The 27,068-nt window shown below is 40.5% G+C and overlaps 1 protein-coding gene across 2 annotated transcripts in view; it reads left to right on the plus strand.

Moving 5' to 3' along the window:
* RNF115 (ring finger protein 115) overlaps positions 1–27,068 on the plus strand; it is an 85,985-nt gene that overhangs the window by 32,619 nt on the left and 26,298 nt on the right. Inside the window, exons 2-5 of one of the 2 annotated variants that reach the window (XM_033197928.1) lie at positions 4,958–5,016; positions 6,889–6,940; positions 9,371–9,428; positions 23,383–23,591. In XM_033197928.1, coding sequence (XP_033053819.1) covers positions 5,007–5,016; positions 6,889–6,940; positions 9,371–9,428; positions 23,383–23,591 — 329 coding nt within the window. In that variant the 5' untranslated portion in view covers positions 4,958–5,006. The remainder of the gene's footprint in view (positions 1–4,957; positions 5,017–6,888; positions 6,941–9,370; positions 9,429–23,382; positions 23,592–27,068) is intronic. The other variant, XM_033197927.1, reaches the window with a different exon arrangement.

Consider the following 27,068-nt stretch of genomic DNA (forward strand, 5'->3'; position numbering starts at 1 on the left):
ATCTCAAAAAAAAAAAAAAAGGAAAAAGAAAGAGGGGAAGATATTTAGTGCCCAGAGCCAGTACTGACTTGGGTTAAGGTAGCGGCAGCGGCAGCAGCACAAGGAGTATGTAGATTTGGGAAATGTGTTTGTGTTTGGAGTACCAGGATTTGATGGTGAGAGGTGAAAGAGAGGCGTTAGGAATGACCCTTGGGTTTCTAGTATGAGCAAACTGGTATGCCACGTCTCTAGAGGGTGTGTGTGTGTAAGAGAGAAAAAGTGTGTGAGAGAGCATACATATAAGAGTGAGTGAGTCTGGAATTCAGAAGACTGGCCTGGGATAGAGATATACATTTGGGGGGAGTTAGCATATAGAGATATTTATAGCAATAGGAATGAGTGAGAGAGGGAGAGAAAAGAGGACCTAGCACTGTGATTTCATTTTGCTATTGACTCTTTTTTTGAATTTAATTTTAGACATTAGAATAGATAAGGTTAGCTTTCCAAAATCAGTCTCATTTGCATTCGGCATTCAGATACACTCGTGTGTATGTGTGTATGTGTATATGTGTGTGTGTGTATATATATGTTTTTTTTGATACAGGGTCTCACTCTGTCACCCAGACTGTAGTGCAGTTGCACCATCACAGCTCACTGCAGCCTCAACCTCCTGGGCTCAAGTGATCCTTTGGCCTCAGCCTCCCAAGTAGCTGGGACTACAGGCATGTGCCACCATGCCTGGCTAATTTTTAAATTTTTGTAGAGACAAGGTCTCACTATGTTGCCCAGGCTGGTCTCAAACTCCTGAGCTCTAGCAATCCTCCCGCCTCAGCCTCCCAAGGTGTTAGGATTATAGGTATGAGCCACCACATCTGACCAGATAAATTTTCTTAATGGGAGAGAAAGGGATGGAGTTGCAGCTTTCTGGGAGGGTAGGGGATGAAGGAGTAGAGGAGGACTCAGGGATTTATGTGGTCCTCAGATTACTTTATTTCTGGAGTAGTTTACAGTATGCCAGTTGTGAATGTGTCTCATCCTTCATGTGTGTAGTGGAGAAAAAAGGTTGAGTTTCTGATCCTCAGGGTAAAGTTGATATTAATAGTTATCTAAAGTTTTCTACATTCTGACCCCTATCTGCCTGTCTGCATATCCACATTCATACCACTCCCTTCCAACCTCCATGCATGCTGTTTTCTATCATCATGGTCCTAAACCTATTATTTCCTTTTTCACTGGACAAATATTTTAGGTCTCTGTTTCAGTCAGAGCTTTCCCTAGTTCTCCCAGGCAAACTCTGTATTTGTTTCTGTTTCCAGTGTTCATTGATTATAGCAATTATTGTATTAGATTCGCTGTTTCTTGGTTTGACTGTCTCCTCAAGAAACTAATCTTTTTGACATGAGGGATTTTTTTTTTTTTTTTCCTTTTTAAAAAGGACTTGAGGGCTAGGCATGATGGGTTATGCCTGTAATCCCAGCACTTAGGGAGGATCACTTGAGCACAGGAGTTTGAGGCTGCCATGAGCCGTGATTGTGCCACTGCACACCACTCTTCGTGACAGAATGAGACCCCATCTCTTTAGAAAAAAAGCATTTGAGTGTTTGAATTGCCATCCTGTCTTTCTTTGAAGAGTCAAATACAGCTTACATCATCTTCAGGTAAAACAAAATTTAGGGTTCAGAAACTATAGGGCATAAGAAAATAGTTGAACTGGGCACAGTATCTCATGCCTGTAATTCCAGCACTTTGGGAGGCCAAGGTGGGCAGATTGCTTGAGCTCAGGAGTTCTTCCAGACCAGCCTGGGCAACATGGCGAGACCTTATCTATTCCAAAAATACAAATAGCTGGCCATGGTGTGTGCCTGTGGTCCCAGCTAAGACCGGGAGGATTGCCTGAGCCCTGGAAGTCAAGGCTGCAGTGAGCCAAAATTGTGCCACTGCATTCCAGCCTGGGCAACAGAGTGAGATCCTGTCTCAAAAATAAATAAATAAATAAATGAGAAAGAAAATGGTTGAAAATGTCTTTCCTGTGCCTTTGGAGTCCAGGATGAGGTTAAAAAAAAAATGTTTCCCAGATCTATTTTCATAGGTAGTTAAAATATACTTTAAAAAATTATTATAAGGCAGTCTCTAAAGTATATTCTTGTCCCCAACGCTTGATACTATTTAAAATAAAGATTTATTATTGAAGGAAATAGAAATTGACTTAATGGAATTGTTTTGGTTATTTGAATTGTCATTTCTGTAGGGTATTTGAGAATGTTAGGTTTTATTTGGAATCATTGATAAACAGAAGATAGATTAGAATAGAAATATTGTACTACTTCATTGTCCCTAGTCTACAAATTGATTTATGCTGTTACTCAGTTTATGTCTCTCTCTTTTTTTTTTTTGAGATGAAGTTTCGCTTTTGTTGCCCAGGCTGGAGTGCAATGGTGCAATCTTGGCTCACTGCAACCTCCACCTCCCAGGTTCAAGCAATTGTCCTGCCTTAGCCTCCTGAGTAGCTGGGATTACAGGCATGTGCCACCACAGCTAATTTTGTAATTTTTTTTTTTTTTTTTTAAGTAGAGATGGAGTTTCTCCATGTTGGTTAGGCTGATCTCGAATTCCCGACCTCAGGTGATCCACCTGCCTGGCCTCCCAAAGTGCTGGAATTACATGCATGAGCCACCACGCCTGGCCCAATTTATGTCTCTTGTATGTATAGTAAAAAGTGGCAGTCTCTTTCTTTACATAGTAAAAAGTAGCAGTTTCTTACTTTTTTTTTTTGAGACAGAGTCTGGATCTGTCGCCTAGGCTGGAGTGCAACAGCACTATCTGGTCTCACTGTAACCTCTGCCTCCTGGATTCAAGCAGTTCTGCCTCAGCCTCCCAAGTAACTGGGACTACAGGCACACGCCACCACACCCCAGCTAATTTTACATTTTTAGTAGAGACAGAGTTTCACCCTGTTGGCCAGGGTGGTTTTGAACTCCTGACCTCAAGTGATCTGTCCACCTTGGCCTCCCAAAGTGTTAGGATTACAGGTGTGAGCCACTGCGCCCAGCCTAAAGGTAGTGGTTTGTATACCTGTCATTATCATAATATTTTACTGCTTTGATATATGTATATATATAGTGGAGCTTTTTTGTTAGATTTGAAGATAAAATTAGACGATGAATTCATTCTAAATAAAAAAACCTAAATTTTAGGCCAGGAGAGGTGGCTCGCGTCTGTAATCCCACCATTTAGGAGGCCAAGGTGGGCAGATCACCTGAGGTTAGGAGTTCGAGACGAACCTGACCAACATGGTAGAACCCCGTCTCTACTAAAAACACAAAATTACCTTGGCATGGTGGCGGGTGCCTATAATCCCAGCTACTTGGGAGGCTGAGGCAGGAGAATGGCTTGAACCTGGGAGGTGGAGATGGCAGTAAGCTAAGACCGTGCCATTGCACTCCAGCCTGGGCAACAAGAGCAAAACTCCGTCTTTAAAAAAAAATAAAAATAGGCCGGGCGCAGTGGCTCACACCTATAATCTCAGCACTTTGGGAGGCTGAGGCGGGGGGATCACCTGAGGTCGGGAGTTCAAGACCAGCCTGACCAACATGGAGAAACCCAGTCTCTAGTCTCTACTAAAAATACAAAACTAGCCGGGCATGGTGGTGGTGCATGCCTATAATCCCAGCTAACTTGGGAGGCTGAGGCAGGAGAATCGCTTGAACCTGGGAGGCAGAGGTTGTGGTGAGCCAAGATCCCACCATTGCACTCCAGCCTGGGCAACAAGAGCGAAACTCCGTCTCAAAATAAATAAATAAATAAATAAATAACCTAAATTTTAAAATAAAGAAAAAAATCTTTGGCACTCTACCTTTCAGCTGTCAGTGGAAACCACTTAGGTAGCTATGAAGCAATTCTGCAAATATTTTATGGAATTCTGTATTTGCCAGAGTATAATAGAAAAAACTAGGCTGGTACTGGACTGGGCACGGTTGCTCATGCCTGTAATCCCAGCACTTTGGGAGGCCGAGACGGGTGGATCACCTGAGGTCAGGAGTTTGAGACCAGCCTGACCAACATGGTGAAACCCCGTCTCTACTGAAAATACAAAAATTAGCCAGGAGCCTGTAATCCCAGCTACTCGGGAGGCTGAGGCAGGAGAATCACTTGAACCCAGGAGGTGGAGGTTGCAGTGAGCTGAGATCACGCCATTGCATTGCACTCTAGCTCCTGAGCTCCTGGGCAAGAGAACAAGACTCCATCTCAAAAAAAAGGCTGAGTATGGTGGCTCACGCCTGTAACCCCACCACTTTGGGAGGCCTAGGCAGGTGGATCAGTTGAGGTCAGGAGTTTGAGACTAGCCTGACCAACATGGAAAAACCTCATCTCTACTAAAAATACAAAATTAGCCGAGCATGTTTGCGCATGCCTGTAATCCCAGCTACTCGGGAGGCTGAGGCAGGAGAATCATTTGAACCCAGGAGGTGGAGGTTGCCGTGAGCCGGGATCATGCCATTGCACACTCCAGCCTGGGCAACAAAAACGAAACTCTGTCTCAAAAAAAAAAAAAAGGAAAAGAGGAAACTAGGCTGGGCTCAGTGGCTTATGCCTGTAATTCCAGCACTTTGGGAGGTTGAGGCAGGAAGATCAGTTCAGGAGTTTGAGATCAGCTTGGGCAACATAGCAAGACCTCATCCTCTACAAAAAATAAAAAAAAAATTAGTCAGGCATGTTGGCATATGCCTGTGGTCCTAGCTACTCTGGAGGCTGAGGCAGGAGGATCTCTTGAACCTGGGAGATCGAGGTTGCAGTGAACCATGATCCACTGCAGTCCAGCCTGGGTGACAGATCACAAAAGAAAAAAAAAATACTACTCGAGCCAGCAAGTACATACAGCATTTCAGAGCCTCAGTTTGTATACTGCATGTTATTCTAAAACTACAGATCTCACTTAACTTTCTAATGAAAAATTTTTGTTTCTTCCTTTCTTTTATAGGAATATATTTGTCCCAGATGTGAATCAGGCTTTATTGAAGAAGTGACAGATGATTCCAGGTATTGTACAAGCTCATGAATAAGTCAGACATTACATTATCAAAACTATTTTCTCTCAGCGTGGACTGAGTAAATTGAATTTGTTTTGTAACTTACACTCTACAGAGAGAGCGAGAGTGAGAGAGAGAGAGAGAAAGAGAGTGTCAGTGAGTGCGTGAGCTTGCACAAGAGAGGGCAGAAGAATGAGAGAGAAAAAAGAAAGAAAAATGGGAAAATTTGGAAAGTAATAAAAGCAGATGTGGTGATATGCACTGCTTCTGATTGTATGTGGCATTCTATGTACAACTGTATGCATGTCAGAGTAAATCTGGTAAGTTTTCATTTATTATCTGAGACTTGGGGGCTTATCTTAGATTATTGGTTGGTTTTTAGTGACCACTCTGATGCCTGAAGGTAAACTGCTGTTATACCTCTTTGGTGGGTTAGGGAGTGACTTCTGACCTAGATACCTAATCAGTAAACATTCTGTTCTAGCCAGGGAAGCTGATTGTTCCTCTACTTTGAGGAAGCCTTGAGTCTCTTGTTCTTATTAAGATTATTTGGCCGATGTGGTGGCTCATGCCTGTAATCCCAACACTTTGGGAGGTCGAGGTGGGTGGATCACCTGAGGTCAGGAGCTCGAGACTAGCCTGGTAGCCTGGTCAACATGGTGAAACCACATCTCCTCTAAAAATACAAAACTTAGCTGGGTATAGTGGCAGGTGCCTATAATCCCAGCTACTTGAGAGGCTGAGGCAGGAGAATCACTTGAAACCGGGAGGCGGAGGTTGCAGTGAGTCAAGACTCCAGCCTGGGCAACGAGAGCAAAACTGTGTCTCAAAAAAAGAAAAAAAAAAAAGATTATTGCTGTCAAACTTAGGCCATCTTTCCAGTGTAATATTAATATATGGGTTTGCAATGCTTGGAATTTGTTCTTATTGGCCTTAGTAAAGGTATACAGCTGATAAAAAGGGGAAATATTTTTGGAAGTGACTTACACATTCTTTTTTTGTTTATGTGAACAAAACTATGAAATGTGTTTTCTTTTTTTTTTTGTTTTGTTTTGTTTTTTGTTTTTTTTGAGACAGAGTCTTGCTCTGTTGCCAGGCTGGAGTGCAGTGGTTCGATCTCGGCTCACTGCAACCTCTCCCTCCCTGGTTCAAACGATTCTTGGGCCTCAGTCTGCCCAGTAGCTGGGACTACAGGTGTCTGCCACTGTGCCCTGCTAATTTTTTTTGTATTTTTAGTAGAGACGGAGTTTTGCTGTGTTGGCCAGGCTGATCTCGAACTCCTGGCCTCAAGTGATTCGTCTGTCTTGGCCTCTCAAAGTGGTGGGATTACAGGCATGAGCCACTGTGCCCAACCTAAAATCTTTTTTTTTTTTTTTGGGACGGAGTCTCACTCTACTGCCCAGGCTGGAGTGCAGTGGCCGATCTTGACTCACTGCAACCTCTGCCTCCCAGGTTCAAGTGATTCTCCTGCCTCAGCCTCCCAAGTAGCTGGGATTATAGGCACCCGCCACCACGCTTGGCTAATTTTTGTATTTTTAGTAGAGATGAGGTTTCATCATGTTTGCCAGGCTGGTCTTGAAGTCCTGACCTTGTGATCTGCCCGCCTCAGCCTCCCAAAGTGTTGGGATTACAGGTGTGAGCCACTACACCTGGCCTAACCTAAAATTTTAATAAATTTTGAAATAGCATTGATAGGATGGCCTCTTTTGGTAAACACAATGGCACATTTGTTCTTTTGGGGCTATTTGGTTAAACATGGGTCTGAAAATTGAAGAAATACCGACTGGTCAAAAAGAACCTGTAATCTGAAGCATCTTAATCTTGGAGTGACTTTGGGGATTTTAATGGCAGTAGGTAATTCCTTTACTGTTACTGTTGGCAGAATCTAAAGTTGAAGGTCCCTTCCACAACCAGGAAAAACTACACATTTTACAGTATGTACTATTAGTTTTACTTTACTAATGATTGGTGATTATATGTGTAAACAAGCTGAAGCTTCTGGGGCAATATGTGGCATGGGATCTGTTTTGATACAGTTAAATATCATCTTGGTTTTAAATAGTACAATACCAACACTAAACCTTTAAGATGAGCATGACTGCAAAATTAGCAGTTTTGTGTGGATGGCATGCTAACTTGGGATAGCTTTTTGTTTGTGCCATTATAATTGCATCAAATACTTATTCCAGGCACTTATGCTCTGCATGTGCTAAATAAAGGATATATTGGTTGTGAGGGAACGATTAATGGGCTTATTTTTTGCCAAGTTTTCAAGTAGTAACCCTGGTTTCTTTAGGCAGATAGTAGTTTTATGCAAATATGGTTATAAATGAGAATGAATAACTGTAGGATGAATCTTTGTCTAGCAGGGAACTATGGATTCTGTGATTTTTGTTCTTAATTCTTTTATGTGTCTTCGTAGATTAAAAGTTGTCTTATATAGGTGCTATTGGTAGCAATTTACTCAAATACAAAGACTGGGTGTTTTGAAAGAGATTAGTGTTTTACGTGAAAGAAGAAATCTTTTTCTTAGAATCCTTGTTTTAGAGGCAGTATGGTATTTCCTTTTATAAAGTTCATAAATATTTGCTGATTTAAATATTTAGCAATTGCATTGGTAAGTAGTGGAAGGGTAAAAACCAGTAAGAGGAGGTCCTCGCATGTAAATATTAGATGATAGGCTCCATCTGCTCTTAAACTTCCATGTAGAGTAGCACATTGTAAGTTTTCTTAAGCTTTGTAACATTTCTCAGAACAACATGGTGGTTTCTATTATCCCTTCTCTATGATTAGCTCTGTTACTCTTAAAATGTAAAGGAATTGTAAGGAAAGCGAACGGTGACGTAGCTTCAGGGAGAGCAGAACCCCAGAAGATAAGAGTTGCAGTTTCAATTACCAAGGATATTTGAATCCTTGAAACTGTAGTAAAGACAAGAAGGAAGAGTCCTGGAAACCTGTCTGGGCTTGAGCAATCAAATGGATACATAGCCACTCAACTTAGTTTTTTATGGTATGTGGTAGTTCAATTAGCTGTTTATTTAACATAGATGTACAAGTACTTTTGGGCTTGTTATACATTTGGAGTGATTTTTACAAAAGTGGTTTTCTGAAATTAATAGAGTTATTAAATGGTTTCTAATCATGGAATAAGGCTTGAGAATGATTGCATAAAGGATGGCGTTAGCTTTGCTTTTTCAATTTTGGTTTCAGACTAACTAGGGTGTGTTTGTTTCCTCAGTGAGCTCAGCACAATGCCTGGATTGGTATTGTAATCCTACAGATGAAAACTATTTGTAGTAGTTTGTGAACTTATCATTGGGGTGAGTGTTTGTATGTTTGCGTGCTTAAGTGTGTCTCTTGAGGTAGAAGTGGTATCCAGCAGTTCCTGTGATTCTTTCCATTCCCCCTTCCCGTATGTGTTAGCTTGTTTTCTTTGTTCTTTGCAAATTTCATGGGGACAGTGAGATTTAATATTAATCTCCACTCTTCAGGGTCTTTGGGAATAGATAGTTATTTTATCATTTTCACATGTGATTAATTCAACAACTTTTATTTTTGAGTATCAGTATAGGATATTGACATTGCAGGGTTTTTAAAGATGATAATACTGTGTAATGTCTGACACTTAATGAACACTCTATGTGTATTTGAGAGGCATTAATAAATTGCAGTCTTTACCTCCTGAATTTATATTGATGAAGGAGGCAAATGGGTTGAAATGGATGCAGCAAATCCTAGATATTTATAATGCAAGGTAGGTTTTAGAATCAAAGTGAGAGTGCAGAGGGGTGTGGAAGAGTCTTATTTGGTTGGTGAGTACAGAAAGGCTTGATGGAGGAGGTAGCATTTGAGATGGGTCCTGAAAGGTGGGTAGGGGGAGAAATGTTTATTTAATCCTTTTATAATGTTTTAAATACAGTACCAGGCCCCTTACGTTACCACATTTAATCATTCCTAAGAAATATTAACTATTATAGCTGCACATGTTTTGTTCATCTGGTGGTTGAATGATTTTTTAGTGAAACATTTTGTTTTGTTAGTGTTTTTTGAGGATAAATGTTTTTCTTTTGATAGGTCAAATCTGAATTGCATTGCTGGCTGTGGGTCCTTCTTCCTTCTCTATGGTGACTTCTCCAATTTTTCACTGGATTTAGCCTTGAAAATCACTTGATTTTGTGGTTTATGATACTTCTCATAGATTAATTTACATGACAGTTATTCATAATTTCCTTTATAGGTGTTGTGTTGGGATGAGTTATTTTTCCTTATTGGGCTTTGTTCTCATTATGCCATTCTATATTTAGCTTCTGGGAGGGGAGCTTGTTCCTGGGAATAGAATCACCACTCATTCCTTTTCTCTTTAGTTTTTTAGGTGGTGGCGGCAGTCGGATAGACAATAGCACAACAACACATTTTGCAGAGGTAAGTTTTCCTTTAGCTATAGGAATTCTTTAAGAAGTGGTTAGGTGTTAAAATCATGGCACATACTAATTTTCCAGTGTGGCAAAACATCAGAGTTTAACTGAATGTATAAGAAAAAATGTGGGCCAGAGTAACCCTTGGGAAGATTTGTGTTTTCAGTAACTGGGGCTTGAGCATGTTACCTTTGATAAACCCTTGATTAGGAGAAAGTAATAGCCTCAAACTGTATTCTTTTAAACTGGTAGTGTTTTTAATTCTTGTTTTCTACTTTGTTATTGTACATACAGTGTGAGAATAAAAAGCTTGTGCTGTTTTTGAAATAACAGTGTTGCAGACTCCGCTTTAGTGGTGTGACAACCAGGTAAAGTGCAGGCCAGGATGAGTTGTCGAAGTCACAATGAAATAGTCTTCAACCTTGTACAGAGGTACTGGTTTCCAGGGTTTACCTTTAGTCAACACAGTCGTTTGGTGTAGATTAAGGATATATTTACTTGCCTTTCAGATCCCAAGATGGGGTCTGTAAATAATTGCTATGTCTTCTTATAATGTGGCGTCCATATTTTTTTTGGAAAAATAAATCTTAACTGTGATTTGAAAATAGGGTATTAGTCTTCATTCTTGAATACCATTTTATATCAAATCCAGAGTAATTTTCTTTTTTCACTTTGTCCATTGACCTAAAGTCTCTTTAGTTGTCTTTTTTTAAAAAAAGAAACCATTGTAACTATTTTTAAGTGTATAATTCAGTGGCATTAATGCTCTCTGTTTTTAATCATTTAGAGACTACAGCCCAGAAGGTACAAACCTGCCAGCCTACAAAAAACACTGATGTTTTTCTTTTGCTTGTTTGTATGTGTACCCTATATTGCCATACAAATGTTTGCTCTAGAAAGCTGACAGATGCTAAAAGTAAGAAATAAGTTAAATCCCATAATCAGGATTTCTTTGTTTTAGGATCACATTAGCCTTTTCCAGAGATAGCTGAAGTGCTTAGAGAGATAGCAAAATATTTCACTGTTTGGTATGTAAATTGAAATTGTACTAGTAGTATATTTGAAAAGTCATATTTAAGAAGAAGTCTGTAAAGCCGTAAGCTTCTTTCCCTTATTATTTGAAAATTATTTTAAGACCTGTAGCCCCCACATTTTGATGCTGTTAGATTTATCAATATTGTGTGGGTAACGGTCCAGTTCTATTTAGGGTGGTTTTTCTGCTTATGGTCTGTACTACTTCTTAATATCCAGTATTAAGAGTTTTGGTGGGCCGAGCGCAGTGGCTCAAGCCTGTAATCCCAGCACTTTGGGAGGCCAAGACGGGCGGATCACGAGGTCAGGAGATCGAGACCATCCTGGCTAGCACAGTGAAACCCCGTCTCTACTAAAAAAATACAAAAAACTAGCCGGGCATGGTGGCGGGCGCCTGTAGTCCCAGCTACTCAGGAGGCTGAGGCAGGAGAATGGCGTAAACCCGGGAGGCGGAGCTTGCAGTGAGCTGAGATCCGGCCACTGCACTCCAGCCTGGGCGACAGAGCGAGACTCTGTCTCAAAAAAAAAAAAAAAAAAGAGTTTTGGTTAACTCTGAACTGCCTAGATTGATTAGAGTGATTCCAGACAGATCATGTTTTGAAGTTCCATTTTTATTTTCTCATTTTAATGAATTGAAAAACGTTATTTAAAATGTATTCTGGGCCAGGCACAATGACTCACGCCTGTAATCGCAACACCTTGGGGGCTGAGGTGAGCAGATCACCTGAGGGCTGGAGTTTGAGACCAGCATAGTCAACATGGTGAAACCCCATCTCTACTAAAAATACAATAAATTAGCTGGGCATGGTGGCATGCGCCTGTAATCCTAGCTACGTGGGAGGCTGAGACACGAAAATTGCTTGAACCCGGGAGGCAGAGGTTGCAGTGAGTCAAGATTGCACCACTGCATTCCAGCCTGGGTGACAGAGCGAGACTCCATCTCAAAAAAATAAAATAAAATAAAATGTATTCTGTTTGCCAGTCCTGGAAGCCTTTATGATTTCAGTATTCTTTTCCCTTGTGTGTGCTATTTGTGATAACACAGATTGTCACTTACTGATTATGCATATGCAGAAGAAGAAATTTCATTTGATTTTTCTTTAGTGTTCTCTTTTAGGTAGTGGAAATAGATTGGTCTGCCAATTTTGTAGATATGACTCACCAGGAAGAGATGCATTGAGTAAGAAGAAAAATAAATATATGTAGTCAGTTTCCTAACTTTAGTAATGCTAAATCCGACACTGATGGCATGAGTTATTCTTCAGGTGTTAAAGTAATTTTGCTGATTCATAGCTTGTAACTTCGTGTTCTTTAGATGTTGCCAGGGATTTTTAAAAAATTAGCTAAGAAGTGTGTGTGTGTGTGTGTGTGTGTGTGTATGCGTGCGTGTTTGTGTGTGTGTGTATGTGTTTAAGAGATGAGGCCTTACTGTGTTGCCCAGGCTGGACTCGAACTTCTGAGCTTAAGTGATCCTCCCACCTCAGGTTCCCTAGTAGCTGGGATTACAGGCAGGTGTCACTGTACCTGACTAAAAGTATATATTGAATGTTTCATACATAGCACTCTCCTAGAAATAGGGCCAGGAAGTAAATGTCACAGTTGCCTTGCCTGAAAGGAACTTAAAATTTAGTTGTGGAGCAAGTGAAACACTTAAGAAAACAGGGAAGGCTGGGCGTGGTGGCTCATGCCTGTAATCCCAGCACTTTGGGAGGCCAAGGCGGGTGGATCACCTGAGGTAAGGAGTTTGAGACCAGCCTGGCCAACATGGTGAAACCCCATCTCTACTAAAAAATACAAAAAATTAGCCAGGCATGGTGGTGGGCACCTGTAATTCCAGCTACTCAGGAGGCTGAGGCAGGAGAATTGCTTGAACCCAGGAGGCGGAGGTTGCACCACTGCACTCCAGCCTGGGCAATAAGAGCGAAACTCTGTCTCCAAAAAAAAAAAAAAAAAAAAAAAAGTGTACAGAGTATAATAAATTTATTGTGGGGTATATGTAACAAGTATAGTAGAAGGAAGAGATAAGGTGAGCCATGGTCTTGAGGAGCGGTCATATAACAGTAATTAAGAACACAGCCTCTGGAACCAGATTGCCTGAGCTCAAATCCTGTGCCTGCCACTTATTGGCTGTGTAACCTGGGCAAAGTTACTTAGAATCTCTCAGTGCCTCTCTTATTTTCCTTGTCTGTAAATTGGGGGAAATAATCATCCTTTCCTCATAGGGATGTTATGAGGATTAAATTGAGTTAATACATGCTAAGTGTGTAGACCCCAGTGTGCCTGCCATCTAGTGAGTGCTTGATACATTTTAGCCATTATTAAGACTTCATAGAGAAGGTAAAACTTGCACTGGAGACTTGAAGAGTAGGTGGAATTTAGATAAGCAAAGATGTGAAAATTATCTCAAAATAGTATTCATAAGCTGTAAGGTTTTATGCTTATGTCCCTGAAGAAAAAACAGAAATAAAATTATATATAGAAACTAAAGTTGTTTTTCTTTCCCCTGTTTTAGTTAGTAATTTCAGCAAAGACTTATGCTCAGGTTTGCTCTATTTTTCTTTAGCCGGAGCTACTTGTACAATGAGGTGGTTATTTTCTATAAGTAACATTTACTGATAGCTGAATTCTTAAAATACTGACTGTATTAGAAGAGGCTCATTCCAAGAAAATTTCTGACAAAATCAGTATTGACTTTTTTTAAAAAAAATGAGACTGGGCTGGGAGATAAGAGACTAATGGGGTAGAGAGAAGGTAGGGGAGGGTTGCCAGTTACATGGGAGCAATGTTTGAATAATGTGTGAGGGCCAGTGGAGAGTGAATCTGAAAATGTTGCTAGCAATTTGTAGAGAGAAGACATTGCTATACTAAGCTCCTGATGGTAATCTGGAAAGTGAGCCCTATAGCTACCTGAAGGTTTCATTGATTACTTGTACTTCTGACCATGACCTGGTGCCAGTGGGTCATCTAATCTTAGAGTCTCAGCTTACCTGAATGGATCACTTCAGTGCAAGAGTGGCTCTGGCGGCTGCCTCAGATTAGGAGAAAATAAGATACATGGCTTTCTGGAAAAAAGAGCTCTCAGGTATGCACAAGAGGGCAGGGTGCTCTGAGCTATCTGATTTATATGTATTTAAATAAAATTTGTTTTTGTTACATAAGCAGCATTATAGTGGCAGTAAAAAAAATTAAAAATATATATCTTTAGTTTCACAATTTTTTTTTTTTTTTTAAGACAGAGTCTCACTCTGTTGTCTAGGCTGGAGTGCAGTGGTGCAATCTTGGCTCACTGCAACCTCTGCCTTCTGGGTTCAAGTGATTCTCCTGCCTCAGCCTCCTGAGTAGCTGGGGCCACAGGTGCGTGTCACCACGCCTCGCTAATTTTTTGTGTTTTTAGTAGAGACGGGGTTTCACCGTGTTAGCCAGGATGGTCTCAATCTCCTGACCTCATGATCCGCCCGCCTTGGCCTCCCAAAGTGCTGGGATTACAGGCGTGAGCCACCGCGCCCATTCGAGTTTCACTATTCAAAGAGCCCCCTTTCTCCATACATTTCCTTTCAGATTTTGTCCTAAGGCATAGATACTGAAAAATAACAACCTTAAGCTTTTTTGTTTTTGTTTTTTTGAGATGGAGTCTCGCTCTGTTGCCCAGGCTGGAGTGTAGTGGCACGATCTCGGCTTACTGCAACCTCTGCCTCCTGGATTTGAGTGATTCTCTCACCTCAGCCTCCTGAGTAGCTTAGATTACAGGCCCCCGCCACCAAGCCTGGCTAATTTTTGTATTTTTAGTATTTTACCAAGTAAAATAATTTATAATTTTTGTAATTTTGTATTTTACCAAGTTGGCCAGGCTCATCTGGAACTCCTGACCTCAGGTGATCCTCCCGTCTTGGCCTCACAGAGTGCTGGGATTATAGGCATGAGCCACCATGCCTGGGCCTAAGCTTTTTTAAAAATGAGAAATGTCTGCAGGGTGTGCAGATCACATGAGGTCAGGAGTTCCAGACCAGCCTGACCACTGTGGTGAAACCCCACCATCTTTACTAAAAATAAAAAAAATAACTGGATGTGGTGGTGGGCGCCTGTAATCGCAGCTATTCGGGAAGCTGAGGCAGGAGAATCGCTTGAACCCAGGAGACGGAGGTTGCAACGAGTTGAGATCGCACTACCACACTCTAACCTGAGCAACAGAGCAAGACTGTCTTCAAAAAAAAAAAAAAGAGAGATATCCCATATTCTCATTACTTGATTATAGCTTTATGCATTTTTTAGCATACTTCTCATTTCTCATATGCATACCTCATAACTGTTTGGGTTGCTGTCATAAGAGTATATCGTATTTCTGCCTCTAAAAATTTACTTGGTGTTATGTCATAAACCTTTTACTTGTCTCTCTATAGTTAACAGAATTATAGCTGGACGTGGTGGCTCACGCCTGTAATCCTAGCACTTTGGGAGGGTGGATGCAGGCGTATTGCTTGAGCCCAGGAGTTCAAGACCGGCCTGGGCAACATGGTAAAACCCTGTCTCTACAAAAATAAAAATAAAAAGTTAGCCAGGTGTAGTGGCATATGCCTGTAGTCCCAGCTACTCGAAAGGCGGCGGTGGGAGAGTCTCTTGAGCCTGGGAGGCAGAGGTTGCAGTGAGCTGAGATTGTGCCACTGTAGCCCAGCCTGGGTGTCAGAGTGAGACCCTGTCTCCAAAAAAAAAAAAATTTTAGGACTTCATATTCTTTAATGGCTACGCTATATTTATTAAACTATCCTGTGTTAGGCATGTCTAGTTATATATGATGGTTGATCATTGATCATACTTCTTCTACCTAAGTCTACAACATACTGAGAAATAAAACATAGAACACCAGACAGATGGATATAAAAATTTAATTTTTTTTTTTTTTTTTTTTTGAGACGGAGTCTCGCTCTGTCTCCCGGGCTGGAGTGCAGTGGCCGGATCTCAGCTCACTGCAAGCTCCGCCTCCCGGGTTTACGCCATTCTCCTGCCTCAGCCTCCCGAGTAGCTGGGACTACAGGCGCCCGCCACCTCGCCCGGCTAGTTTTTTGTATTTTTAGTAGAGACGGGGTTTCACCATGTTAGCCAGGATGGTCTCGATCTCCTGACCTGGTGATCCGCCTGTCTCGGCCTCCCAAAGTGCTGGGATTACAGGCTTGAGCCACCGCACCCGGCCTAAAAATTTAATTTTTATTCAGCTGAATTGGAACACAAAGTTGAACTGTGGCCAAATGGGCATCCTAAGTTGATACAGGATGACCTACCTGAGAATTAGAGTCTGCAGAGCAGGCACACATAATCAGAACCTCTTCTTTTGCATTTGTGCAACTTTACTTCACTTGCTGGAGAAATGTGAAATCATTAGAGATTAGACTTTGCCATTCACTAATCAGCTACATCATTCCTCTGTTGAAGAGTACATACAATACGATGCCCTTTACATAAAATTCTAAAAAACGCATACCACAGAAAGATCAGGGGTTGCTTGGGGGTGGTGAGGGGCAGGAGGGAAGGATTATAAAGGCACACGAGGAAACATTTCGGAGTGATGAGTATCTTCGTACTTTGCTTTAATGTTTTCACAAAATCGCCTGTGAACTTTTTCGAGATTACATTTCTAAGGTTAATAATTATACAATTATTTACTCTTAATTGACTCATCTTTATAGACTCTAATATTATTTTTTGAGGTATAATTCATATACTATATAATTCATCCTGTTAAAGTATACAATTAAGTGGTTTTAGTATATTCACAGAGTTGTACAACCATTACCACTGATTTAGAACTTTTTCGTCATCCTCAAAAGAATCCCCATACACCTTAGTAGTCACTACATACTTCTCCACAGTTCTCTCAGCCCTAGGCAACCACCAATCTATTTTCTGTCTCTATGGATTTGCATATATAGGATATTTGTTATAAATGAAATCATGTAATATGTGAACCTTTGTGACTGACTCTTTTCTACTTAGCATACTGTTTTCAAGATTCATTCATGCTGTAGCATGTATCAGTACTTCATTCGTTTTTATGGCTGCATAATACTACATTGTATGGATATTCCACATTTTATTTATTCTTCATCAGTTGATGGACATTTAGGTTGTTTACACTTTTTGCCTGTTATGAATAATAATGCTGCTCTGAATATTTTTGTACAAGTTTTTGTGTGAGCATATGTTTTTAATTTTCTTGGTTATATAACTAGGAGTGAAATTGCTGGGGCATTTGGTAACTGTTTACATTTTTGAGGAGCAGACCATAATATTTTAAGAAGTGCTGATGTGATCATGGTTAGTGTAGAGCAAGTTCTGCTAAATGGAAGATATTGTCTATCCTGTTTTTTATTTTGAATGTGTAAGTAGTTCACCCCAAATATTTTCAGAAATATTTCAGAAATATTGTCATTGTATTTATATTCAGAGTAATGTTTTCAGGTTTTCAAGGCAAAACTTGTCAAACTGTCTCTGTGATTCTTTAGACTATTTTAGCAAAACTCTATGATAGTGTTCCCTATTAGTTTTTACTTATGTAAGCTGTGTCCTAAATACCCAGTTTTGTTGTATAAGCTTTTCTTTTTTTTCTTTTATGCTTATCTAAGTCTACTGAGAGACAAATGACCTGAAGCTATTTTTATCCTTAGTGCTGATTTGGTATAAATTTGTGAGGTGTGCTCTGCTGTCCTGTGTTCTTTGTTCAGGGTACACTATTATTTTGAGATTAAAATAGGCCACAAATACATTGACTGTTATTATTAATTTGCACTAATTTGCACTTTCTGTACAAGTTGAAAAATGCCTCATTATGATGTTGAAGCTGTTTTTAAGCATGGATCCTTTAGAAATTTTATATATTATTAGGTGTGGCATCTAAAAGTATGTTAGTATCAAAGTAGATTATTATGAACTTGGTGCTTGACTTTTCTTCCAGTCAAGATTTTAAATATTTTATTTTTAAATTATAATGACACTAATGGTTACTTTGAGAGTTGTTTTCTGTGAGCAAATGTTGTGAAATCGTATATAGTAAGGGAATCATAGATTTCTTCTTGTAATTCACCTTAGTGTGATAGATGATTGAGAACATGGAGGAGTCTGCTGGTACTTTTTCACTTATTGAAGACAAGTATAGTTTTAGGTTTTTAAATCTTGCGTTTACTTTGGAATTTTGGGTCAAGAGAATTCTTGTGTTCTAGACAATTTTTCAGACTAGAAACCAGTGATCTCTAATAGATGAAGACTGTAACTAGAAAGTAAAGGGAAATAAGGCAGATTTGATAAGAAGTGCAAGTGGCAGTTAAAATGAAAAGATGTTTTATGTCACCAGTATTTAGAGAAATCTTTTTTTTTTTTTAGACAGAGTTTGACTCTTGTTCCCCAGGCTGGAGTGCAATGGCCTGATCTTAGCTTACTGCAACCTCTGCCTCCTGGGTTCAAGCAATTCTCCTGCCTCAGTTTCCCAAGTAGCTGGGATTACAGGCATGTTCCACCATGCCCAGCTAACTTTTTGTATTTTTAGTAGAGATGGAGTTTCACCGTGTTAGGCTGGTGTTGAACTCCTCACGTCAGGTAATCCACCCGCCTCAGCCTCCCAAAGTGCTGGGATTACAGATGTGAGCCACTGTGCCTGTCCGAGAAATCTAATTGATGTTCTTACTCTGCATATTACTTTTTGTTCTTCAGCTTATGTATTGGAATTTTTAAAACTTTTAAAACATGTTGGTCAGGCTGGGTGCGGTGGCTCATGCCTGAAATTGCAGTGTTCTGGAAGGCCAAGGTGGGTGCATCACCTGAGGTCAGGAGTTCAAGACCAGCCTGGCCAACATGGTGAAACCCCCGTCTCTATTGAAAATACAAAAATTAGTCGGGCACGGTGGCAGACACCTGTAATCCCAGCTACTCGGGAGGCTGAGGCAGGAGAATGGCTTGCACCTGGGAGGTAGAGAATGCATTGAGCCAAGATCGTGCCACTGCATTCTAGCCTGGGCGACAGAGCGAGACTCCTTCTCAAAAAAAAAAAAAAAATGTTGGTCAGTGTAGGGGTAAATGTAAGCTTTTATACTCTGGTAGGAGTCTAAATTGGTACAGTAGCCCCCCCTTACCCTGTGGTCAACCATGGTCTGAAAACAGGTGAGTATACTACAATAGGATATTTTATTTTATTTATTTTTATTTTTTTGAGACAGGGTCTTGCTCTGTTGCCCAGGCTGAAGTGCCATGGAGTGATCTTGGCTCACTGCAATCTCCGCCTCCTGGGTTTGAGCGATTGTTATGCCTCAGCCTCTTGAGTAGCTGGGACTACAGGTGTATGCCACCATGCCCAGCTAATTTTTTTATATTTTTAGTAGAGACAAGGTTTCACCATGTTGGCCAGGCTGGTCTTGAACTCCTGGCCTCAAGTGATCCTCCCACCTCAGCCTCTCAAAGTGCTGGGAGTATAGGCTTGAACTACCGTGCCCAGCTACAATAAGATATCTTAAAGTGGGGCACCAGAGGCTCATAGTTCAATCCTAGTACTTTGGGAGGCTGAGGCAGGAGGATTACTTTAAGCCAGATATTTGAGACTAGTCTGAGCAACAAAATTAGACCTCATCTCTAAAAAAAAAAAAAAAATTTTTTTTTAAATTAGCTGAGTGTGATGGTACACCCCTGTAGTCCTGGCTACTTGGGAGATTGAGGTAGGAGTATCACTTGAGCCTAGGAGATTGAGGCTGCAGTGAACCATGGTCGCGCCATTGTACTCCAGCCTGAGCGTCAAGAGTTGAGACCTTGTCTCAAAAAAAAAACCCAAAAAACCACATTCACAAAACTTTTATTATTATATATTGTTATAACTATTCTATTATTAGTTATTGTTAGTTTCTTACTATGCCTAAGTTATAAATTGTTATGTTATAAATTAAACTTTACCATAGGTATGTATGTATATGAAAAAACATAGCATATAATTAGGATTCTGTATAGCTCACTGTAACCTCGACCTCATGAGCTTGAGCTCAGGATCCTGGATTCAAGTGATCCTCCCCACTCAGCCTCCTGAGTAGCTGGGACTTCAGGTGCATGCTACCACACTCACCTAATGTTTACATTTTTTGTAGAGACAGGATCTCACTATGTTGCCCAGACTGTTCTTGAACTCCTGGGCTCAAGTGATCCTCCTGCCTTGGCCTCCCAAAGTGCTAGGATTACAGGCATAAGCCACTGTGCCCAGCCTATTTTTGGGTTTTCTATGTACACAAATTATTAGAATTATTAAGAGTTCAGCATATTTTCTGTATACTAAGGTCAGTATACAAAAATCAGTTGCATTTCTGTTACCAGGAATTAACTATTAAAATATAGAATTTTAAAAAAAGATACTAAGGCAATTAGAAAGTCAGTTCAATGGGAAAATGGACAAAAGACATGAAAGAAGAGAAGACATAAAAGAGAAAGAATAGAGATTTAAAACTGATTTAGTTGAAATAACTGATGAGTGCTGAAAAAGTAAACTGTGTGATTTAATAAGAATATGTTTTAAATTTAAGAAATAAATGTGGCTGGGTGCCATGGCTCACGCCTGTAATCACAGCACTTTGGGAGGCCGAGGTGGGCGGATTACTTGAGGTCAGGAGTTTGAGACTAGCCTGGCCAACATGGTGAAACCCATCTCTGCTGAAAATATGAAAAATTAGCTGGGCATGGTGGCACATGCCTGTAATCCCAGCTTCTCAGGAGGCTGAGGCAGGAGAATGGCTTGAACCTAGGAGGTGGAGTTTACAGTGAACCGAGATCGTGCCACTGCACCCCAGCCTGGGCGACAGAGCAAGACTCAGTCTCAAAAAGGAAAAAAATAAAAAGAAAGAAATTTTTGGATTTCTAAAACATCAAAAAAAAAAAAAAAAGGGTGATGGGGGCAGCAGGGAAGAGAAGACATAGGAATGGCTGGTAAATATTACGTGACAGGATGTTTAGCCTTATTAGTATATTAGTATCAGGGAAAACAAACTAAAACCACAATGGCAGGGTGATGTCAGTGAAAATGGCAGAGTAGGAGCTTCTGGGGGTCATCCCTCTGCAGAAACACCAAATACCTTGACAAAAAAGTCAGAATCAAGCTTATTGAAACTCTGGAAAGATAGTCAGAGGTTTACAGCAGCCAAGCAAATACTTCACCAGAAGAAAGGGCACTAAAACAAGATAAGAGATCTTTGTAGCATTTTAGTTTACCCTACCCTCACCTCCCTTTCTGGTAAGGCTGCAGTTTTGAAGATGAGAGCCTGTGTTCCCCGTGCTGGTGCCTGATTCCAGAGAGTGAACCCTCTTCCTCCTAAGGGGTTGGTTGTGTGTACTGTTTTTGTCCTTTCCGCAAAGGACTGCCACTAGGGGCAAAAATCAACCAACCAACCAGCCAACCAAACAAACAAAAAACCAGGGCAAACAATAAGATATTGAAAGCCTGAGAGAAAAAGCTGTAGAGTGAGTTTTTGTGGAGGAATAGGAGCTTTGAAAAGCTATTGTGAATGAGAAACTGGAAAGCCAAGTGCGCAACTCAGGGCAGTATGCATGCTCAGAAAAGACCTGAGGCGGTTAGCTTTCACCTTGGCTTGTCTTTAGGTTCAGCACAAGCAGGAAGTGAATATTAAGGCAGATTTATAAAGGCCTTGGCTAAGTTTTAAAGGAGTGCCCCAGCAGCTAATCAGCAAAGACCTGGCGAGCATTTTACTTTTCTTTTTCTTTTTTTGGGACGGAATTTTACTCTTGTTGCCCAGGCTGGAGTGCAATGGCACGATCTCGGCTCACCACCACCTCCGTCTCCCAGGTTCAAGCGATTCTCCTGCCTCAGCCTCCCTAGTGGCTGGGATTATAGGCATGTGCCGCCATGCCCGGCTAATTTTGTATTTTTAGTAGAGACAGGGTTTCTCCATGGTGGTCAGGCTGGTCTTGAACTCCCAACCTCAGGTGATCCACCCGCCTCGGCCTCCCAAAGTGCTGGGATTACAGGTGTGAGCCACTGTGCCTGGGCGTCTTTTTCTTTTTTTGTTTCCTTTTTTTTTTCTCTTTGGTTTATTTGTTTGTTTTGAAATGTGGTCTTGCTGTGTTGCTCAGGTTAATCTTGAGCTCGTTGACTCAAGCGATCCTTCCACCTCAGCTTCATGAGTAGCCAGAATTATAGGCACACACCACTGCACCCATCTCTTTTTGTTTTTGTTTTATTTTTTACACATTATAAATGTTCAGTTTTTTAAAAAAAAATTACGAAGCATGTGAAGAATCTAGAAAATATGCCTCATTCACAAGAAAAAAATGAACAGAAACTACCCCGAGGAAGCACTAATACTAGAATTACTAGACAAAAACTTTAAATCAGCTGTCTTAAGTATACTCAAAGAGCTTAGAGGACACCATGGACAAAGAACTAAAGGGATTCAAGATAATAACGTCTCAACAAATAGAGAATATCAATAAGAGATAGAAGTTTTTAAAAGTAAGCAAATAAATTTTGGGGCTGAAGATTACAATAATTGAAATGAAAATTCACTAGGGGAGCTCAACAAAAGATATGAGCAGACAGAACAATCAGTGGACTTGAAGATAGGTCCACTGAAATTATACAGTTTGAAGAGCACACATTTAAAAGATTGAAGAAAAATGAACAGAGCCCAAGAGATGTGTGGGATACCAACGTATGTATCATGGTAAGGAGAGGGAGGAAGGTGCAGAAAACATGGTTAAGAAATAATTGCCGGCCGGGCGCGGTGGCTCAAGCCTGTAATCCCAGCACTTTGGGAGGCCGAGACGGGCGGATTAGGAGGTCAGGAGATCTAGACCATCCTGGCTAATACGGTGAAACCCCGTCTCTACTAAAAGCTACAAAAAACTAGCTGGGCGAGGTGGCGGGCGCCTGTAGTCCCAGCTACCTGGGAGGCTGAGGCAGGAGAATGGCATGAACCCGGGAGGCGGAGCTTGCAGTGAGCTGAGATCCGGCCACAGCACTCCAGCCTGGGTGACAGAGCGAGACTTCGTCTCAAAAACAAAAACAAACAAAAAAGAAATAATTGCCAAAACCATTTCAAATTTGACAAGACATGAATATACACATCCAGGAAGCTCAGCTAACACCCAAGAAGGATAAACTCAAAGACATCCATACAAGACACATTATAATTAAAATTTCAAAAGCCAGAGATAAAGAAAGAATCTTGGAAGCAGCAAGAGAGAAGCAACTTGTAACATATAAGAGATTTTAAATAAGATGAATTTCTGTTGATTTCTTAGCAGAAACCATGGAGGCTAGAAGGCAGTGAAATGACATTTTTCAGGTGATGAAAGACAGACTTGCCAACCAATAATTCTAAATCTGGCAAAACTATCTTTCAGGAATTAAGGAGAAATCATGACATACCCAGATAAACAACAGCTGAGGGGGCTTCATTATTAATAGACCTGCCCTGTAAGAAATGCTAAAAGGAGTCTTCAGGCTCACCACACATCTATTAAATTTTCTTTTTGGCATAGGACCAAAACATATGCATTTTAATTAAACATTCGCAATTTTTCTTACACAGCAAAACCAAAAATCCCACATTGGAAAATCATTTTCTATTCACCAAATTGTTAAAAACTTTTTTAAAAAAAAGTCCTGTGATATCAAGTGCTTGCCAGGATATAGCACAATAGAAACTCCTAAACACTTGGTGGGTGTATAAATTGCTACAACCAGTTTGGAAAACAATTTGTCGCTACCCAGTAAAGTTGAAGATGTATGGATCATGTAATAGTTGTACAGACCAAAAACAAAAACTCTTGTACCTCTGCAGCAGCAGACACATCCAGTAATATTCACAGTGGCCATTTGTAATATGAAAAACTGTAAACAATCCAGGTGTTTATTGATTGATTTTTCTAACACGTGACTTATTTCTGGTCTTTACTAGCTTTGGGGCCATTTGGATCACACGATGTTTTTTCAAGATTTTAGACCATTTCTAAGTGGCAATCCACTGGACCAAGATAATAGAGCCAATGAAAGGGGTCACCAGACTCACACTGACTTCTGGGGAGCAAGGCCTCCACGGTTACCATTGGGTCGGAGATACAGATCTCGAGGAAGTTCTCGTCCTGACAGATCTCCAGCTATTGAAGGGTGAGTTGTTTTTAAAGTTATTTTTAAGGTAGTTTCAGTGAAGGACAAATTGGTGTAATCTAATCTTTTTTTTTTTTTTTTTTGAGACGGAGTCTCGCTCTGTCGCCCAGGCTGGAGTGCAGTGGCCGGATCTCAGCTCACTGCAAGCTCTGCCTCCTGGGTTTATGCCATTCTCCTGCCTCAGCCTCCCGAGTAGCTGGGACTACAGGCGCCCGCCACCTCGCCCGGCTAGTTTTTGTATTTTTTAGTAGAAACGGGATTTCACCATGTTAGCCAGGATGGTCTCCATCTCCTGACCTCGTGATCCGCCCGTCTCGGCCTCCCAAAGTGCTGGGATTACAGGCTTGAGCCACCGTGCCCGGCTGTAATCTAATCTTTATAAGGGTCTCATACTTACTACCTTTGCGGACAAGATGGACGTAAGTAGAAAGGATGAAAGTGAAGCTAAATTGAATGTTAGTACTCACCTGATGATGAACTAGAGAATGAGAAATGTTATACGTCTCTGATTAACGTTTTTATTAATGGATTAGATTAATATATAGACGATATGTGTCTCAGTCCATTTTGTGTAGCTATAACAGAATACCTGAGACTAGGTGATTTATAAAGAACAGAGATTCATTTCTTATATTTCTGGAGGCTGGGAAGGCCAAGGTTGAGGGATCTACGTCTGGCGAGGGCCTTCTTGCTGTGTCATTGCATGTTTGAAGGCAGAAGGGCAAGAGAGCATGCATGAGCAAGAAAGAAAGGTGCCAGACTCATCCTTTTATTAGGAACTCACTCCACAATAACTAATCCACTTCCGAGATGAAGGCATTTAATCCACTCATGGGAGATTCATCTCTTAAAGTCTCTACCTTTCAACAGTGCTCCATTGGGGATTAAGTTTCCAACACATGAATTTTTGAGGAGGGCACATTCAAACTATAGCCGTATATTTATCAAAATTTCAAAAGGGTATCAAATATATTAGGCATTAGGATTAAATATTTCAACAGATTGGAACAGTGGACTTAACATGAAATTGAATCAAGTATCTGCTTTTTGTGAAGAAAGGAAAAAAATTTAATAGGATAAATATGAAGTCTTGTGACTGTAAAAACATTCATGTAATACATGTTTGTTGAGTGTCTTTTTTGTATGGGGCACTGTACTGGACAGTAGGAGCACAATGATGAGTCAAATAGATGGTTTTGCTCATGGATCTCATTTAGATGGAATAATAAATGTTAATTTTATTAAGTGTTTACCATATGTAGAGTACTGTGCTTCATGCTTTATCTGCTTTATGTTGTTTAATTTGTGTGAAGTAATAGGTGCTATTGCTGTTTTCATTTTATAAAATAATTAACTGAGTCTCAGAGAAATAAGGTAACAGCCATTGGTGGATCTAAGACTTGAATCTAGGGCTTTATGAATCTAGTGCGGCACTGTCTCATATGGTAGCTGCTAACCACATGTAGCTATATGTTTACATTTAAGTTAACCAAAAGCTAATAAAACTCAGAATTCAAAGACCTCAATCCCAAATAGCTATATTTTGAGTGCCCATTGGCCACATGTAGCTAATAGTTACCGTATTTGACAGAACATATTATAGAAAATTTCCATTATCTTAGAAAGTTCTATCGAACAGTGTTGTTCTAGAGCCTACACTCCCCCTCTCCCCCAGCACACACCTTCTAGGCTTTATTAACATTTTACTATACTTGCTTTATTACATATCTATCAATCTAGCTTTCCATTAGTTCATCTTATGTTTTGTGCATTTCAAAGTTAGTTGCAGACATCGCTTCATGGAACAAATACAGGATATGGGAAATCTGATTTAATGAGATTGTCTAGGACAAAAATCAGTGAAGTCTTACATTGTTTTAATAGCTTATGGCACCCAGAGTTAAAGCTACTATATCCTGTGCCAGTTAAACTGTGTGTGGATTACTTTCCCTTTTCTACCTGTTTTGAGATTTGAGATCCCATTATTGAGTTTCTCAACTACGGTTCGTCTAAACTTTTACCTCCTGTGCATCTTTTTTTTTTTTCCTCCATTCAACCCACTAAATGGCCAATTTTGGAGCAGTGCTGTGATTCACTTTTCCTTGCTCCTTTACTAGTGGATGGTTCAGTACTGCTTCAGAAAAGTCACATAAATGTTCCCAATCGTACCCCTGCAGATAGTAAGGTGCATTTAATTTCCACAAGATTTCATGCTTTTGATTAGGCTTTTGTTTTGCATTCCCTCGACAGATAGTTTAATTTTCACTAAATTTCATTCTTCAAATTTTCTATCCAATAGCTGATTCTCAGAAGCTGATTTATATTCTCCTTTATGAAAATTGGGGCCTTGGGCATGAACTCCCCAAATCCCTGTGCCCAGCTTCTCTGTATCAACATTCATTTCTCCTTCCAACCTCCTGAGATGAGGTGTCCTTTGTTTTTTTTTTTCGAGACAAGCCTATCAGCCCATGTTCTGACCCATTCTCTAGCTGTTTCGTCTGGGATTTTGTATCATCCATCTTCTTCTTCCTGCTTTCTTTCCCAGTTGATGCCCCCTGGCCACTGTTTTACTCTTTAGCTCTGTGTTTTTCAGTCCTGGCTGTACATCATTGTCACTGAGGATATCTTTTGAACTGGTACCTGGACTCCATCCCCAGGGACTATGATTTTATTAGTCTGGGTGAAACCAGGCATTGGTAATTTTAAAAAGCTCCTAAAGTTATTCTTATTGTAGCCAGAATTGAGAATTACTGTTCCAGTTACTGCCTAGTAATCTTTTTCCTTTCCTGTTCAATAAAATTTCTTAAGAGTTGTTTGTGTTTACTTTTTTATCTTTCATTATTCTACCTGCTGTAGTCTGGCCCTCCTTGCACTAAAATCCCTGGTGACTTTCTATTAATAATTGCAGACCCAGTGGATACTTTAAAATCCTTATTGTATAGGTCTAGTTCACTGAATTCAACCCTTTTAATCTTTTTTCTTCCCCCTTGAAATTACTTTTTTTTCTTCTTCTTCTTTCTTTCTTTATTTTGCAATAGAGTCTTGCTCTGTTGCCCAGGTTGGAGTACAGTGGCGTGATCATAGCTCACTGAGCCTCAAACTTCTGGGCTCACACAATCCTCCTGCCTTAACCTCCCAAGTAGCTTGGATTACAGGCATGTACCACCATGCCTGTAATGCTTGGCCAACTTTTAAATTTTTTTTGTAAAGATGAGGTCTTGCTATGTTGCCCAGGCTGGTCTCAAACTTCTGGGAGGATTGCTTGAGTCCAGGAATTTAAGATCACCCTGGGCAACATGGCAAGACCTCATCTTTACAAAAAATGAAAAATCAGCTGAGCATGGTGGCATGTGCCTGTAGTCCCAGCTACTCCAGAGGATGAGTGGGAGGATTGCTTGAGCCTGGGAGGTTGTGGCTGCACTGAGCAGTGATTGCGCCACTGCACTCCAGCCTGGGCAACAGAAGTGAGTCCTTGTC

This window comes from Trachypithecus francoisi, unplaced genomic scaffold, assembly GCF_009764315.1.
Source record: "Trachypithecus francoisi isolate TF-2019V2 unplaced genomic scaffold, Tfra_2.0 Lachesis_group5, whole genome shotgun sequence".
In the NCBI taxonomy this organism is placed as follows: Eukaryota; Metazoa; Chordata; class Mammalia; order Primates; family Cercopithecidae; genus Trachypithecus; species Trachypithecus francoisi.